The 18995-nt window shown below is 36.0% G+C and overlaps 1 protein-coding gene across 1 annotated transcript in view; it reads right to left on the bottom strand.

The window, feature by feature from the left end:
- The window catches only part of VAV3 (vav guanine nucleotide exchange factor 3), a 358886-nt gene that overhangs the window by 14544 nt on the left and 325347 nt on the right, over positions 1-18995 (bottom strand). The window contains 2 exon segments of the mRNA XM_049765842.1: positions 6922-7051; positions 18586-18673. Coding sequence (XP_049621799.1) covers positions 6922-7051; positions 18586-18673 — 218 coding nt within the window.

An 18995-nucleotide genomic window follows, 5' to 3' on the forward strand; every position in this document is an offset into this window, starting at 1 on the left:
AGTTTTTATCTATTATATGCTTTTTCCTCACTATTATATAAATTCCATATCACTCTTGAGGATAAAGGAAAGGTAAAAAATTAACTGGGAAAAATGGAGCTTTGAATAGGAAAAAAATATGAACCTGTGGGACAATATTGGAAGTTTTGTGTTTGGTTCTGATAAAATTGAATATATCACAGGACAACGGTAACAGAAGGTAACAATGGTAACAGGCAGGAATAAAGAGAGTGAAAAATATTGAGTAAGAGTAGTATATTAGAAAAGAAAAAATAATATATAAAAAAAGAAAGAAAAAGAATTGGGAAACATGGGAGAAAATATACCAGATGAAAAGTTATGGTAGAGAGAGTTACACAGTAATTAACTCTGAGTAGCTCTAAAAATGGTAAGTAGCTGAAGTAAATCAGATTTATAAACAAAGAAAAATGTTTTGTTTAAAAATAAATTAGTTCTGCTGCTAATGGATATGTCACATTAGTGTTCTACCAACACTTGATAATGATGTCTCAGGAATGTAATAAGAGGTATTTGGTTTTTTCTTTGTTTTGTTTTGTTTTGTTTTTTTCCGGGCCACACCCATTTGATGCTCAGGGGCTACTCCTGGCTAAGCGGTCAGAAATTGCCCCTGGCTTGGGGGGACCATATGGGATGTTGGGGGATGGAACTGTGGTCCTTCCTTGGCTCGCACTTGCAAGGCAGACACATTACCTCTCGTGCCACCTTGCCGGCCCCGAGGTATTTATTTTTAAAAAGTTTCTACCTGACTAATTTATATATAACATATTTCACATCTGATTTTTGGCCTCCAGAAATAAGAAGAAATACATTGGGATTGTTAAAACCACCCAACATATAGTAACTGTTATTGAAGCCCTTAGAAATTACCATGAGATTGAAACAAACTCACAAGTTACTAGAATCAAATGAAATCAAGTAGAAATGGCAACTGGACAAGGGGGAAAGGAGAGAAAAGACCAGAATATAAGTCATCATCAGCATATTTCAGTGATTATTAGGAATAAGAAAACTATATATTGAGCTAAGGAAAAACAAATGACACAAGATCAGGTTTATAAAAATTAAATTTAAGCATCTTTTCAGATGACTAATAGTATAATGGAATAATTTAGAATAATGGAATAATAGAATAATTTCAGATGGGCCACATCAGGAGATGAAAGAGATCACCCATAAAGAAGTCACCCAGGCCCTGATCCAGTCTTCAGTTTTTATTTTACTTTTTTTTTTTTACAAAGGTGTTTGTAAAGTCCCAAAGTTTCAGTAATCCTTTATCAATATTTCTGTCACCACTTTGGAGGAAATATGATAATCCATATTTTATTTGAAAGTTGATCTGTCATACCATGATTTTTTTCAAATATCAATTACAAATAGCATTTTAGAACGTATTATGTCCTTAGATTTTGACATCATCAGTTTAGCATTTCTGAAAGCCTATTATGTCAAAAGCACTTTGCAAAAAGAACAAAAGAACACAGCTCCTTGGGCAGGAGAAAACAATGTACTGGAAGAAATCAACAAACCTATATACAAAAATGACCAAATTTTATGAAAATTATAAAATTAAATGTTAGCAGTTCATAAAACTTTCAACCCAAACCACTATTCTTGTAGTTGATGCAACCTTCTCAGTACAGTACTGTAGCTGTACATTAAAATGAGTGTTCCAAGATGCTCCTGTATATGAACAATGTAAAAAGAAGCTACTTTCTCCCAATGCTTGTAGACCCATTCAGCTAAGGGTATCATCACCATTTTTAAAAAGAGAAATCCAGCTACAGAATGTAGCAAGAATAGTACAAAGAATCCCATACACCTTTCACTGAGCTCTATCAAATGTTAATATTTTTCTAAGTACTTTATCAACTTCAAGAATAATTCTTCAGTTTTTTTTAATTGTTCATAGTTTTAATTTTTTAACATAGTCTTGCCCTCCAACAGTCTGAGGGACAGTGAACTGGACCTGTTTAAAAAGTTTGAGGGCTGAGAAGTATCATCATAACGTTAATGAGTGAGGGAAGTAGAAAGCCTGTCTGGATGACAGGTGAGGGGTGGGATTGTGGGGAGGGACATGGAGGAATTGGTGATGAGAATGTTGCACTGGTGAAGGTGGGCGTTCTTTTTATGACTGAAACCCAAGTACAATCATATTTGCAATCATGGTGTTTAAATAAATATATTATATATAAAAAAATAGTTTGAGGACACCTGAAGATTTTAGGTCCTCATTGCCATTCTACCAGGGAAGGAAGGTGAAGGTCAGGCCAAGAAATTCCTGAGACCTGTGCCAAGTGCACAGGAAATGCTGAGGTGCCAGCCAGAGAGCCAGTGCCAGCTGGCAGCAAAACAGGGGCGAACAGAAAGCAAAGAGGGCCCAGAGTTCTGCTTGATCAGAAAGGAAAGTGAAGAGTCTGGGCAATATAACATGTCTGTTATTAAAAACAAAACAAAACAAACAAACAAACAAAAACATCCACCACCTGGCCCTCCATAGGGCTTTTGACAGAAATTCTCCAGGGTCTACCCCCTGACAAGCTGAGGACAGTGAGGGGCTACCAGGTGGCCTCCTGCTCTTGGGCTCTGCTCCTCTCCAAGCTCTTCTCTCCCTTTTGCTCCCTGATTCTTGGGTCAGATAGGAACAGTCTGGTATCAGATAGGGAAGGGCAGAGACAGGGAGCTGTGACATGCAGACTTCCCTAGCCCTGGCTAATTCTTCAGTTTTTATCTTTGATGACATGATGTTCTTGAAAACTACTGGCCAATTATATTGTAAAACATCATTCTATTTGGATTATGTTTCCTCATGATTAAGATGTAAATTATATATGTGGAGGTAAGAAATATCAACAGAATAAAGTGTCCTTCTTAGAGCAGCAATCTACAGAGTACATAGTAACTATTTTGTTTTATTACAAATGATGCTAACTTTGATCACTAATTAAAATACTTCTAATTTTACTCTTGAGTTCTTCTAATAAAATACTTTGAATTTGTGTAAACAGAAAAATTAAAAAATATATATCATAAATCTGATCTAACTAATTCTGTCAAAACACGAACCTGGGAGAAAGTTTAAGGTTTGCTTATGGATGGCGAAAAACTAATCATGCAACTACTTCTAACACAATGGTCTGTCAACATTCCATCTAATCTCCTCTCATGCATACTAGAAATAAGAATAAGGTTCTAAAAAAAATTTTTTTAAAAAGGTTCTGTTTTAAAAAGAATATGGGATGCATGCTGGGATCAGAGGTGGAGGGAGGACAGCATTGGTGGTGGGAATACCCCTGATTCGATGTCACTATGTACCTAAAATATTGCTGTGAAAGATTTGAAATCCACTTTGGTCAAAATAAAATTTATTAATAAAAATAATATAACTATGGCCTTATTCTCTTGATTATGAGTGTTTTTGTGGCAAATGAACTCATGACTATTCTGTTATTGTTTCTGGTTCACATCCAGAAGTGTTCTTCAACCCAAGACTCACTACTGGTGGGTACAGGGGAACCATATCAAATGCCAGGGATCAAACCTGGGTCAGCCATGTGCAAAGTAAACACTCTCTTTACTCGTTGTATTATATCTTGGTCCCTCGTGACTATTTATAAAAAAAAAACTTCCTATAGAACAAATAAATGATTCAAAATCATTGTTAGAAAGGTAAAGAAAAACACCAAAGAAAAAGAAGGGGCCAGAGTAGTAGCGCAAACCATAAGGCGTCTGCCTTGAGCACGCTAGCCTAGGACGAACTGCAATTTGATCCCCCAGCATTCCATATGGTCCCCCAAGCCAGGAATGATTTCTGAGAGCATAGCCAGGAATAAACCCTGAGCATCACTGTTTGTGGTCCCCCACCCCCTCAAAAAAAAAACAACCAAAAAACCCCAAAAGGACAATGCACCAAATTCCCTAATTATTTAACAACTTTGAGCATTAATCTATTAAAACACAAAAATAAACCTTGAAACTGGGCAACTTCACTCATCATAAAAAACATTCTCTGAGAACCTACAGGTGTCTGACCTAGAGAATGTGCCTAGGAATAACCACACAGTGAAATAAAAGGGTTATCCTCTAATGTGATCGAGACACTTCCCCATTGCCAGCCTCTAGAAATAAGTAAACAGCTCAAACAAGATTTTTAGAAACATATGTAATATTCTCTTATTGGGAAAGCATGGGGATATAGTAGAAAATTACATTTATTTAGATCTATGTAGTTTGATCTCAGTAGCAGAAAACAAATAAAAATAAGGTAAAGCAAAACCACTCTACTCTTCTCCACTAGACCCTGGCTTAAAAATATGTATACAGTTCTCATTTTTAAAAAAGTCATGGTTTTGCTGGACTTAGGAGATTTATGGGAGGATTATCTTTCAAGGGAGAACTAAACATTTTTTTGTTTCTATTTAGGTTGTTTTTTTTTTACTTTTTTCATTTTGCTGATTAATTTAGCACACATTTATTGAACACATTATATACCATATGTTGAAATACAGAATTAAATACAGAATGGAGAACTCTGCCTTTATGATGCCAAAGACATATGTATAAAAAATAACAGACAATATAGTATTCCAGCTGTTATGTTAGATATTTGAACAGTCTCCAGTAAGTAAAAGAAGGCAGGTATGTTTCTATATGAATGAGTATGGGTATAAAAGAATATATTAGAGGTAGTTTTATAATGTGGGGTTAAATAATAAGATGCATTTACTTATTTTTTTTAGAACTGAGATTGTTCACAGAACCTTATACATCCAAACTGAATCATATTCCTGGCTCTAGATACATTTGATGGGTTGACTGATATCTAGACTACCGTTAGCTGTCCTCAGGATTTACTCCTAGTTTAGTGCTCAAGGAGCACTCCTGGCAGGTTTGGGAAACCATATGGGATGCTGGAGATTAAATATTTATCACCTGCTGGCAAGACCAATCGCTCTACACATTGGACTATGTTTTGGCCCCAAACAGTTTATTGTATCTTCAAAGTTTCAAGATAAAGTGTGCTCTCACTATCTTCGTTGCACACATTTTATCTTTTATCACTAATACTTGTAAAGAGAACAGCTATTTAATTATATAAATTGAAAAAAACCTTGTCATTTGATTGACAAATTACTTGTATATTTACTTACATTATGCAAATAAAATTTTACTGAAACTAATGTGATAGCAGAGACTGTCTTTCAGCTCCTGTTTTGTTGGGAGGGGTTATATTTATTAATTCAATTTCTTTTTTAAATATTTTTCTTTATGCCTGTTTTGCTCAGGCTAAACACTCAAAGGTTAATAAAAGTATATGTTTATACCACAAAATATTTTTATTAAATATATACCAAAATAAGAAGTTGAAATCACACTCATCACACTTTTTTTTTCTCCCTTCTCTCCCATCCCCTGCCTGTATTCGAGACAGACAGGCATTCTATTTCTCTCACTCACTTGTCACACTTAATTCACACTTTTCATCATTAGATTTTCTTTGCATGCTATATCTAACCTTAAGAAAATTATATGCAATAGAACTGCGTGAAAAATAAAACTGTATTGGCACTACAGACAATGACTTAGATTGAATAAACTAGTTTGCCTGGAGCCTAGAGTTGGTCTTATGCCAGGAAACTTCAGGGGTAGTGGTCTCCTTGTATTTAGACCAAGGCTATTCCTTTCTATGACCCCCATATTTTGGTGGGCCTATGCAAACAATATTTGCCACTCTAACACCGTTTTTACTGTGCCCTTTTGACTAACCCTTAAAAAAAAACTCAAACTTTTGATGTTAACTTAAACTAATATGTATGTGCATGAATATATAAAAATACTATGCCTTCAAAGTTAAGGAGTCACATAAATCTCATTGCTTTAGGTTGCTTTGTGTACTGCTAAGAAATGTTATAATGTACTACAATCTGGGGACTTGTGGACAAAGTAATTGTACCTGGGTTCTGCCTTATTTTTCTTAATGTTTTTGACTGTAAGTTCAATATTTAGGCGTCAGCAAGGGGATTTCTTCTGAGAACTCCGTTTATGGGCGATTGTTCTTTCACTGTAACTTTACCTTGTCCTCTTTGCATCATTGTTCTCATAATTAAAAATAAAAATTAAAAAAAATATGCCATTAAAAGATGATGCTAAAACATTTTTTTGACATCAACTCATATTCGGATTACAGCATAATTTGTGTACTCATCTTTTCAGATTGGTTGTGGCCCAAAGTTCATTCAGAAAGAAAATGACTACAGTATACTCTAGGAAGTACTCTTGCCAGAGAAAAAAATATTTAGTCATTTCAAACTTCTAAAAAAATTTATCATTAAAACAAAAAAAATTTAAAGTAGATTTGGAATATTAGGCTATATCGGAGAGCTGTGAAATAGCTTTGCTTATATAATGTGATTCAAACAGCATGTTGGTAACAAATATGTGAGTTTTGCTAGAAGAGTTTGGTCAGGCAGGAAGGAAACTGGGGACACTGGTGGTGGAAAATATTCACTGGTGAAGGGATTTGTGCTTGAACATCAGTAGACTGAAACTTAATTAATTATGAGTAACTTTATACCTCTATCTCATGGTACTTAAATAACTTTTTTTAAAAAGTTTAGGTAATATGAGAGTCTATCAAAAGTATGAGGTTTATATATTAACTTAACTCATTACTCAGAGGCTTCTTAACTCTTTACTCAGAGTTTTAAATCACACAAAAATGTATCTAGACATTTTGTAAAACTGTTAGTCTATCTGATTCTGTTTAGATCAAGAAGTATCTCTTACAAAACGCATTATCACTTTCATTGGTTCTACTTTAAATATCTGAAATGAAGGTATTTACTATTTCAAGTCTTTGGTGCTTAAATGACAACAAATAATATTCTAGACTATAATACTCACAGCAGTTGCCTGCTCTATTACCCCTTTGTCCTGCTGCATGTTCAGGCTCCTTGTACGGAAACTGTAGAGTTGTGTCTAAGGTTCTAAATCCTTCTTTAAGAGAATGATGCTTATAGTATTCCACAAGTTCCTTTAGGAAAACAAAACAAGTATTTGTTATAAGTAAAGTTTTGTTCTGAGCACATACATATTTTGACATATAACTTAGATAAGATATGAATGATTGATTTAATACTAAAGTTTCCATAAGTGTGTGGAAGGGTAAATAAATGATAATCTGATGCTTGCATGTTCATGACACCTTCCTACTATTATCTTTGCTATTCAGGCTACTCTTAATGTGACTTACCCCTTATTGTTATTCCTGGATAGAGGATTATCCTGACAGTCTTCAGTTAGATGTGGTAAATGAAAAGAAACTATATTAAACCTCATTTCAGATCAATAATTACTGTTATTTATGAAGTACTTGCCATTCTAAACAAAAGTAAGGGGAACAGCTGTTTTCTGAACATAAAGCAATTCCTAGTTGCCTGAATTTTCTTCTCACATGGCAGAAAAACAAACTAGATTCTAAATGTACTTTTCATGGTAAACCAAATTTGGTAAATTACAGTGTTACTTGACAATACTTATGATTTAAATGACGTACTAATGTTCATCTCTGCTCTGCATTATCACTCAGTATTTACAAAGGTCAATAGTATGGTTCATTTCTATTGTATTTTATACTAATTTTCCTTAAGCATAAAAAAGCCTAATATGACCACTTATCAGCTTTAACATTATATTATAAAAAATTTCTTTTGAGATGTTGATTTCATAGTTTGTACAAAATATAGTCAGTCCCTCCACTTAAAACAAAAATGAATAAGAATTCATGATGGAAAAGCATATATTATTTGACAAATCTTTCAGTGAACATATCTTACAAAAATAGCTAAAATAAAAGTAGAATCACTTATAACTTCTATTATAGCACTATTGTTACAGTATAGAAGAAATTAATTTCTTTTGAAGTATGCTACCAATTATATCAGATAAAAATATCTGAATAAAAAAGGCAAAATCAGCAGTGATTTATTATTTACGACTAAAAAGGGATAAATTTTAGAATAAATTTTGTAGAGAATTTTAGGGATAATGTATATTATAAAGGTAAGTGTCCTGCTTTCAAGGAGTTCTCGCCTTCAAAGGAGAGTAAGGAGTTATTTAAAGGAGTTCAAAGGAAAGAAAGACAAATTCTTTTTTGTGAGTTTAGTAAGAAAGAGAAGGAAAACTTTCATGATGGAGATAGCTTGACTTCAGTTCAAGACAGGTAACATTTCAAAAACCAGCAAGAAAATTATTTTAAGTATAGCAGTAGTACTGGGGACAGTGATTAAAAACTATAGTCAAAAACTGTAAGTAGTATGATATGGTTGAAGCTTTAGAAAAAGAAAAGATGGAGTATTCAACACCCATATCTGAAAAACAGAAATAAATAATTTCATGAATTATTATAAAATTATTGTGTCTGGAAAAAAATCCGCGAAAGTACACCGGCCCAGTGGGGCTCAGCTGTGAAAGACTGTGAGTGTGACCTGTCTATGTCTGTCTACTGTCCTCTTGCGTGAAACTCTTGCGAGTGGGGCAAAAAGAGCCTCCAGAAACCTCGCTCGCCCAGACGCCATTTTCAGGGAGGGACTTCAGAGCATAAAAGCCGGCTATCCTTTGCAAAAGCTGGCTCCCTGTGTGTGACACCAGGCGGGGAAAATCCGCGAAAGTACACCGGCCCAGTGGGGCTCAGCTGTGAAAGACTGTGAGTGTGACCTGTCTATGTCTGTCTACTGTCCTCTTGCGTGAAACTCTTGCGAGTGGGGCAAAAAGAGCCTCCAGAAACCTCGCTCGCCCAGACGCCATTTTCAGGGAGGGACTTCAGAGCATAAAAACCGGCTATCCTTTGCAAAAGCTGGCTCCCTGTGTGTGACACCAGGCGGGGAAAATCCGCGAAAGTACACCGGCCCAGTGGGGCTCAGCTGTGAAAGACTGTGAGTGTGACCTGTCTATGTCTGTCTACTGTCCTCTTGCGTGAAACTCTTGCGAGTGGGGCAAAAAGAGGCTCAGAGGAGCACGGCCGCTCCGCTTCGCTACGCGGCCGTGCACTCTTTCTAAGGAAAGAACTCCATTGCAACAAGAAGGAAAAATCACACTAAGAACGGCGCTATATCACAGAAGCAAACATTTCTCTCTGGACTGTCTTCTCTGTTACATGCTCGGGCCTAAGATTTGACCCAGTGTGAGGCTTCATCCACGGAGGACTCCCCTCCCTTAGAGGCAAGTCAGCCCATCCAGAAAGGGAGGAGCCAGAGGAGTGTGCTGCCTACATCATATAGACAATGAATACCACTACAACACGTAGAAAAACCCACAATACAAATGTGACAATGGGGAAACAGCGCAGGCCAGCATCAGACATAGAGAATGAAGATGACAATTCTGAGGACCAGATAATGACTGAACAACTAATCAACCTCTCAGATAAGGACTTTAGACTAGCAATATGGAAGGTGCTCAACAGACTCCAAGAAACCATGGATCGAGTTGAACAGAACACTAATAAGAACCAAGAAAATATGAAGGCAGAAATGACAAAACTCCAAACTGAAATAACATGTCAACTAACAGGCCTGAAAAACTCAGTAAACGAAGTGAATGACAAAATGGATAAGCTCTGGGACAGGGTATCAGAAGCTGAGAATAGACTTGGTGCTGTGGAAGATGAGATACATAACAATTCCATACAGCAGGAGAGATTGGACAAAAAACTTAAAGCAAATGAGCAGACAATGGAAAAATTAGTCAAAGAATGGGAACAGACGAAAATAGAAGTCTATGATAAGATCAACAGAAACAACTTAAGAATCATTGGAGTCCCAGAGACCCAGGAAGAAAATTTCCAGGAAGAATCAATGGTCAAGAACATCATTAAAGAGAAACTCCCAGAGCTAAAGAATATATGTGATCAAATCCTGCATGCCCGAAGAGTACCAACCAAAAGAGACCCCAGAAAAACCACCCCAAGACACATCCTAGTCACAATGACAAATCCCACAGATAGAGACAGAATTCTGAAAACAGCAAGATCAAAAGGGGAAATCATGTTCAAGCAAGCTTCCCTGAGATTTACAGCAGACCTGTCACCAGAAACGCTCAATGCCAGAAAGCAGTGGTGGGATATTGTGACAAGACTGAATGAAATGAATGCTTCACCCAGAATACTATACCCAGCAAAACTCACTTTCCGGTTTGATGGAAGAATACATGGTTTCACAGACAAAAAACAGCTCAGAAACTTCACAGACACAAAACCAGTCTTAAGAGAAAAACTGAAAGACCTAATCTAAGACAAGACTACCCAAAAGACACACCAAATTTTGAAATAAAGATGGCGTTAAATCCCAGGACAATTCTTTCTCTCAACGTCAATGGACTAAATGCACCAGTTAAGAGACACAGAGTGGCTAAATGGATCAAAAAACTCAATCCAACCTTCTGCTGCCTACAAGAAACGCACCTGAATAGTCAGAACAAACATAGACTCAAAATAAAAGGCTGGAGAAAAGTTATCCAAGCAAACAACACCCATAAAAAAGCTGGAGTGGCCATACTAATATCAGATAATGCAAACTTTATACTCAGGAAGGTTGTAAGGGACAAAGACGGACATTTTATATTAATCAAGGGGTACGTAGAGCAGGAAGAATTCACTCTCCTAAACATATATGCACCGAATGAGGGGCCAGCAAAATATTTAATACAACTCCTGACAAATCTGAAAAATAATATCAACAACAACACAATAATTGTGGGGGACCTAAACACGGCTTTGTCAACACTGGACAGGTCAACCAGACTGAAACCCAACAAGAATATACTAGACCTGAGGAGAGAAATGGAAGAAAGAGGCCTAGTGGATATATATAGGACACTCCATCCCCAGAAACCTGGATACACATTCTTCTCCAATGTACATGGGACATTCTCCAGGATAGACTACATGCTGGCACATAAAACATACCTCCATAAGATCAAGAGGATAGAAATTTTGCAGACTACCTTCGCTGACCACAAGGCTCTGAAATTATTTGTGAACTCCAAAGGGACTCAGAAGAAACACTTTAACACCTGGAAGTTAAACAGCCTCATGCTCAATAACCAGTGGGTCCGAGATGAAATCAAGGAGGAAATAAAAAGGTTCCTGGAAACAAATGACAATAAAGACACAAACTCTCAGAACTTATGGGACACAGCAAAAGCAGTACTGAGAGGAAAATTTATAGCTTTGCAAGCACACATCAGGAAGGAAGAAGGAGCTTACCTGAGTAGCTTAATGACACAGCTAATAGAACTAGAAAATGCTCAACAAAAGGACCCAAGAACAGGAAGACAGAAGGAAATAACAAAGCTGAGAGCAGAAATCAACGAAGTGGAAACTCAAAAAACAATCCGAAAGATCAACGAAAGCAGAAGTTGGTTCTTTGAAAAAATAAACAAGATTGATAGACCACTGGCAAACCTAACAAAGAAAGAGAGAGAGAGAAACTTGATAACTCGTATCAGGAATGAAAAAGGAGAGATCACTACTGATATGACAGAGATTCAAAGGGTAATCAGAAACTACTTTGAAAAACTCTACGCCACTAAAAATGAGAACCTGGAAGAAATGGATAAATTCTTGGACTCTTATAATCTTCCACGGTTGAAGGAAGAGGATGTAGCATATCTACCTCGATATCAGCCCCAAAACCATAAGATATATAGAACAGCACATAGGCAAAACACTACAGGACATTACAGGCATCTTCAAGGAGGAAACTGCACTCTCCAAGCAAGTGAAAGCAGAGATTAACAGATGGGAATATATTAAGCTGAGAAGCTTCTGCACCTCAAAGGAAATAGTGCCCAGGATACAAGAGCCACCCACTGAGTGGGAGAAACTATTCACCCAATACCCATCAGATAAGGGGCTAATCTCCAAAATATACAAGGCACTGACAGAACTTTACAAGAAAAAAACATCTAACCCCATCAAAAAATGGGGAGAAGAAATGAACAGACACTTTGACAAAGAAGAAATACGCATGGCCAAAAGACACATGAAAAAATGTTCCACATCACTAATCATCAGGGAGATGCAAATCAAAACAACGATGAGATACCACCTCACACCCCAGAGAATGGCACACATCACAAAGAATGAGAATAAACAGTGTTGGCGGGGATGTGGAGAGAAAGGAACTCTTATCCACTGCTGGTGGGAATGCTGTCTAGTTCAACCTTTATGGAAAGCGATATGGAGATTCCTCCAAAAACTGGAAATCGAGCTCCCATACGATCCAGCTATACCACTCCTAGGAATATACCCTAGGAACACAAAAATACAATACAAAAACCCCTTCCTTACACCTATATTCATTGCAGCTCTATTTACCATAGCAAGACTCTGGAAACAACCAAGATGCCCTTCAACAGATGAATGGCTAAAGAAACTGTGGTACATATACACAATGGAATATTATGCAGCTGTCAGGAGAGATGAAGTCATGAAATTTTCCTATACATGGATGTACATGGAATCTATTATGCTGAGTGAAATAAGTCAGAGAGAGAGAGAAAAACGCAGAATGGTCTCACTCATCTATGGGTTTTAAGAAAAATGAAAGACACCCTTGTAATAATAATTTTCAGACACAAAAGAGAAAAGAGGTGGAAGTTCCAGCTCACCTCAGGAAGCTCACCACAAAGAGTGATGAGTTTAGTTAGAGAAATAACTACATTTTGAACTGTCCTAATATTGAGAATGTATGAGGGAAATGTAGAGCCTGTTTAGGGTACAGGCGGGGGTTGGGTGGGGAGGAGGGTGATTTGGGACTTGGGTGATGGGAATGTTGCACTGGTGATGGGTGGTGTTCCTTTTATGACTGAAACCCAAACACAATCATGTATGTAATCAAGGTGTTTAAATAAAAAAAAATTAAAAAAAAAATTATTGTGTCTGGTATGTGTAAACAACACTATAATTATCTTCCACACTAGATCTTTTATACATTTTATACATTTTCTCAGAATCTTTTCTCAAGAGAGCCAAAGCAGTGGCGCAAGCAGTAGGGCATTTGCCTTGCAAGCACTAACCTAGGACGGACAGCAGTTAGATTCCCCAGCATCCCATATGGTCCCCCAAGCCAGGAGTGATTTTTGAGCACATAGCCAGGAGTAACCCCTGAGCATCACTGGGTGTGGCTCAAAAAGCAAAAAAAAAAAAAAAAAAAAAGACTTTTCCCAAGAAACATGAAATAGGCATCATCTTCCATAATGCTCAGTTCTTAGGTATAAGGCAACAAATATTATGTGTTTAATTAAGAAATGAGAGACAAAAGGAAAGGTACATTTAGCTAAAATGCCCACAATATACTAGGAACTTTGCTTCCCTAGGCCTCAGACACTAGAATTTACATTATTATAACATTAAAAACATTTATTCTTACTAGAGTTATAATGTAGGGGTATTTGATGGTACAGAGGAATTAGGAATCTGACCATCTTTTATAAACACGAGAAAAGGAAATAAAAAGTACAAAAAGATGCTTGTATTTCCAAAATGATTATAAAATGAGAATATGGCATTATGTTGATTTTTCATGTAGCTTATAAAGGCACATGCGGTGTCAAAATTTTTCTTAAGACCTACCGATATAACTGGAGTCCTCACTGGATATTTGACACTCCTTTTGGTACTGGTGGAGTGTTTCACCTTCTTGTTCTCATTCACTTCCCAAATTGATGATGAGAACCTCTAGAAGGATTCTACCCATTTTCGGGGTATTAGACCCTTACCCCAGTTTATTTACTTTCTCTTTTTCAGGCAAAACCACGTAACTTGAACTAGCTAGCCCTGCCCCCACTTACAGGGGGAAATAAGGGAGGCAGCAAGACCAAACTGATGCAAGACTACTAAGTAGTAGGTTAGATACAGAGGGGAACCATATATTCTAGCCGCCCTGAGGGGGAGGGAAGAGGAAATGGGAGGTAGGACAAAAACGGAGGGTTAGGGAGGACAATTTGGGGATGGGAAGCCCCCCTGATTTTATGTAAATATGTACCTAAAATATTGTCAACAATATGTAAGCCACTATGATCAAAATAAAAATTATATTAAAAAAATAGTAGAAGAGGAAAACTGGCCAATTTTTTAATATGATAGGCCTGTGGATATTTGTTATCTAAATTTTACTGGTTATTCTTAAAGTTCTAAGGGCTAATGTCTAAAATTATTAAATTTTAAATGGAGTAAAGTGTAAGCAATTATTCATTTAGTATTACAGTGTTGTGTAAGCACTATGTTGTTTTTCATTAGAAGTAAAATAATAAAAAATGGCTATTTGATCATGGATAAATGAAAGATCAAAAGAAATTTATAAAGAGTGATTTGTTGTTTTATATTAGTGAGAATAAATTACATTTTGTGGAAAAAAATTTTCTTAAGACTAAAGTTAATATTTTAAAGTAGAAAAGGTTTTGTAAAATTGTGGAAGACTTTTACATGTTTTTAGATGAAAACAACAAGATATTCTCTTGTTCTGTTATCTAAAACAAGTACAACATATTTAACTTTAAAAATAATTTCAAAAGTATTTACATGCCATAAACTCTGACCTTAAATACAATCTTATAGATAATATAAATTTTACACAATTATAATGCGATTTTGATAGAGATCATAGAACTAGCATACTGAAAACCACTCAGTGATCATTAAATACTGACCCACCTCCAAATTTTATGGAAGAAATAAAAGATATCCAAGGCAAAGAGTTATGTAGTTTAATGTCTTGCAAAAACTCTTTTTATCAACTTTTTGCTAAAACATGGAAGATACTTTACTTTCATATTCTTAATCTCATGAGGGAATAGCTTCCTCCAAGTTTCTGAGTAGAATGAAACTGTGCCATCAGGATCTTTTCCAATCTATGACTTTCTGCATTTGTATTTTATTCTAATTCATCCCTGCTTTAGCAGTCATTGACCTTCAGGTACTACAAGTAAATAAGAAGACTCTAAACAAAAGAAATCGCTAAGCTTTCCTTATCTCACACTGACACAGCAGTGTCAACAATTCAAGTCTGAAAAATAATGAGTGAGCCCCGTCATTCCAATTACCAAGGAAACGGCAGTGGGGATGATTTATAAACAGCATTTGGACATGAATTGTCTGGGATACATAAAAATTAGAACAGAATTAATGCCTTGTAATCTAAATATGGGAATTCATTTAAAATTTGAATTTAATAACTAAGAAAACCAAAGAGTCTGATTAGCCAAGCCAGTGAAACCCACGGGAACAAAGTGGAGTCAAAATCCACCAATGTTCTTTTTGTGAAACTGGCTAATTTAAAACATGTTCTGGAATCTGCTTGCATTGTACATGGTTCCCAAATTAAACTTCAGTTCCAAACCCTAGCAAGTTTTAGAAGTAGGAGAACGTTTCTTTATCATCAGTGATAGCACACTGAACTTTTTTGAAGTAACAAATCAAATATACAGACATCTAACAGGTATAGTGGAAATTATATTATTTTACTTAAAGATGATTAAAAGTAACTACTTAAAATGGATTAATAAAGGTTTAGGAGAGGTCCTTACATTGTCAGAGGCTCCTACGAACACTTTAGATTTCTCTTCTAAGGGTTAAATACAGGGATATGATCCTCCCTTCTGATCACGTATTCATATAATATTTCCTAGCAGAGTCACAGAAGGCATCATTGCCAACTTCTTGGTATTGATGGGTTTACTAATTTGAAAGTTTATAGACAATCCCTTTTTCAATTTTTTTAAAACAATGAATTAACATATTAAGGATTCAATATAAATTTATCCAACAAATGACAGAAACTAAGAGGGATAGCTAGGAATAGTTTAACTGTCTCCTTGCTTATTCTTAGTTATTTACTAAACCTGACCAAAGTATTTTTTAATTAAATAATTTTTATTTTTACCAAAGTGGATTACAAATCTTTCACAGTAATATTTTAGGTACATAATGACATTAAATCAGGGGCAGTCCCACCACCAGTGTTGTCCTCCCTCCACCAGACAAAAGTATTTTTAAAGATAATTTTCAGTCCCTTGTCTTAATACCTACAAGTATAGCCTTTTATAGTTTTTCCTATTAATTTTATTTTCGGTTTGGGGGTCATAATTGTATATGCTCAGTGGTTACTCCTGGCTCTCTGCTTAGGGGTCTGTCCTAGTGGTATTTAGGGATCAGACCAGGTAGCCACATGCAAGGTAAATGCCATGTATGTTGTACTATCTTTCTGGTACTGTTATTAATTTTAATCCCTCCTAAACTAAAGCTACCTTGCAAAAGAGTCTCAGGCTATAAAGGGAAACAGATCTGCATGTCTTCAACAGTGACATTTCTGGTATTTTACATATGCCACATACAAGAGGCTTATTTAAGTTCTGTGACAAGAACTTTTAATTCGCTTTTCACATCTAACCTTTGCTGTTGATAAACTTCCTTGAGTTGAACCCAGGTAACATGAAGCTGAATTGTCTGACCCCTTTCAGAAACTATTCCTTTCATCTCTTAGCTGTCTCATCTTTGGGGAGTTTCTTTAGTTACTTTTCAGAGTTGGCAAAGACTGGCAGGCAACTTTGACCCTACAGTATTTTTTTCAAGTCAGATTAACTGCAATACCCTGGAGCTGCCTCATTACCATCCAAGGAAGTTCTGCAGGTGAAGGCTCAAGCTGGTGTGTCTAGCAGTGAAGTGGAGACCCCCTGTGTATTCTTTTATCATGTCTCAGCTGGGGCTGACATTCATTATTGGTGTATTTGCCTTCTACCTCCCTCCTAGTTTTCATTTTAGAAAGAATTTCCTCAGGTCTGATGCTTTCGGTATTTTGCCTGCTTGTTTAAAAAGAATATGTCACTTCCAGTGGGGAGAAGGCCTGGACCTTCGTTATGGATGTGACAAAGATTACGTTTTGCAGGGCGTGATGTTTATACCCATCCTTAGTTTCTGAACTGGGAGTGTGATGTTTATTTATCTTACTTTTCAACTCAAGAGGCTTCTGTTTCTTTAAAATACTGATTCCTTTCTTGAGGCAGTTCTACATTTTTAGACAAGGCTTTTAAGCTGGCCTATTTTGTAAAGCTCTCTTATGCTCAGTTTTAACTTTAATGTTAACATCTGCAAAGTGCTTTGAGATGTTTTCCGGAAGGAGCCTATATGTACTCTGATTGATGGCTCAGTCAATGAGTGGTCCGTCTCAATGTTACTCAAAGTACTTAGCAGAGAGCTCCAAATGCATCTTATGTCTTATATCCAAATTCTTCATTATCCCACGAAACTCAGAGTTAGGAAACAGACTTGAGACCACTTTTAAGGAAATATAAACTTTTCTTTTACTGTCAGCAGTGCATACATAATGATGTGTAATTGTTCATAAGATATAAGCAGTATCTCACACTAACAAAATTATGAATAACACATTTTAAATCTTGGAAATAAATATTTTTCATCTTGGGAAATTAGAAATAATATTTGCCAATTTGTAAATAAATTCCTATTATACGTAAATTTTTGTATAAACTGTTTCTCTAAGAAGTTTGATTATCCAAAGTAATGAAGGATAATCAAAGTACGGGTAATTTAAAAGAGTAGAAAAGAAGGCTTTTCCATTGATGTCATATTGCATGTCTGTCACTAAGAAGCATTTTACCAATGATAACTTTTTTTTAATTTAATTTTTATTTTGATCATAGTGGTTTACATATTGTTGACAATAATATTTTAGGTACATATTTACATAAAATTAGAGGGGATTTCCATCACCAATTTGTCCTCCCTACACCTCCGTTTTTGTCCTGCCTCCCATATGCTCTTCCCTCACCCCTAGGGCCGCCAGAATATGTTGTTCCCTCTGTATCTAGCCTAATACTTAGTAGTCTTGCACCTGTTTGGTCCTGGTGCCTCCCTTATTTCCCCCTCTAACTGGGGGGGCAGGAGTAGCTAGTTCAATTTACAAAATAATTAATATTCCATCTTCTATTTTTATGGGGGGGACAGAAGCACAGAAAAAAAGTATAGAGATTTATATTCAAATTCTGCATTGTTTTTGTTTCTGGGTCACACATGGTGGTACTCAGGGGTTACTCCTGGCTCTGAGCTCTGAAATCACTCCTGGCAGGCTCAGGATGCCAGGAATTGACCGGGTCTGATTGGGATTGGCCCCAGAGCAAGGCAAACGCCCTACTGCTGTGCTACATTCTGGCCCCTAAATTCTGTCATTATTTAAGTCAAAACACACACACACACACACAAAAAAAAAAACTGAAGGCTGGCTGGATTTCTCTATTGCTTTAAGTCATAGTGAACTCTGAAATATAATCTGAAAATTGCCAACAGCTTACAATGAAAAATATGACCTGGTCAATATAAAACAACTCAATACCTTAAATTTAAAAATCTCAGGATTTTGCTATAAAATTTCAGTGTGATTCTCTTTAAATGTTTCACTGAACAAAATTTCCAAGAAACTATAAAATTAAACTGACCTTTCTAATAACATAATAATTAGGACCACAGTTTGAAAAGAACTGATCAATGCTTACCATTAAACTTTTAAATTTTCTATTTTCTGCAATGTGAAATAAACCATCTCTTGTTAAAATCTTGATGTGCTTTGCTTCATTATTGTACCTGGGGGCAATGAATAACTTATGAATATAAATGTGTTTTTGATCAGTAGAAATCAATAATTACCAGAGGGCATATCCCAATCACATTATAGGAATTAATTCTTTAGACAAAATGTATACCTATGCCAATACACTGGTGACAGCTAATTAACCAAATATATTTATTAGATTGGTTGGTGATACTTAAAGTGAAAAGAGAGAGTTGGATCTTACCAATTATTGTGCCTAATTTACTTAGTAAATTCATTTGGTGAATACAGAAAAACAAAACAAATTCTACAAATGTAGACTCCTAGAATGTACTAGAAACATATACATCAAGT

This window comes from Suncus etruscus, chromosome 19 (genome assembly GCF_024139225.1).
Source record: "Suncus etruscus isolate mSunEtr1 chromosome 19, mSunEtr1.pri.cur, whole genome shotgun sequence".
NCBI lineage: Eukaryota > Metazoa > Chordata > Mammalia > Eulipotyphla > Soricidae > Suncus > Suncus etruscus.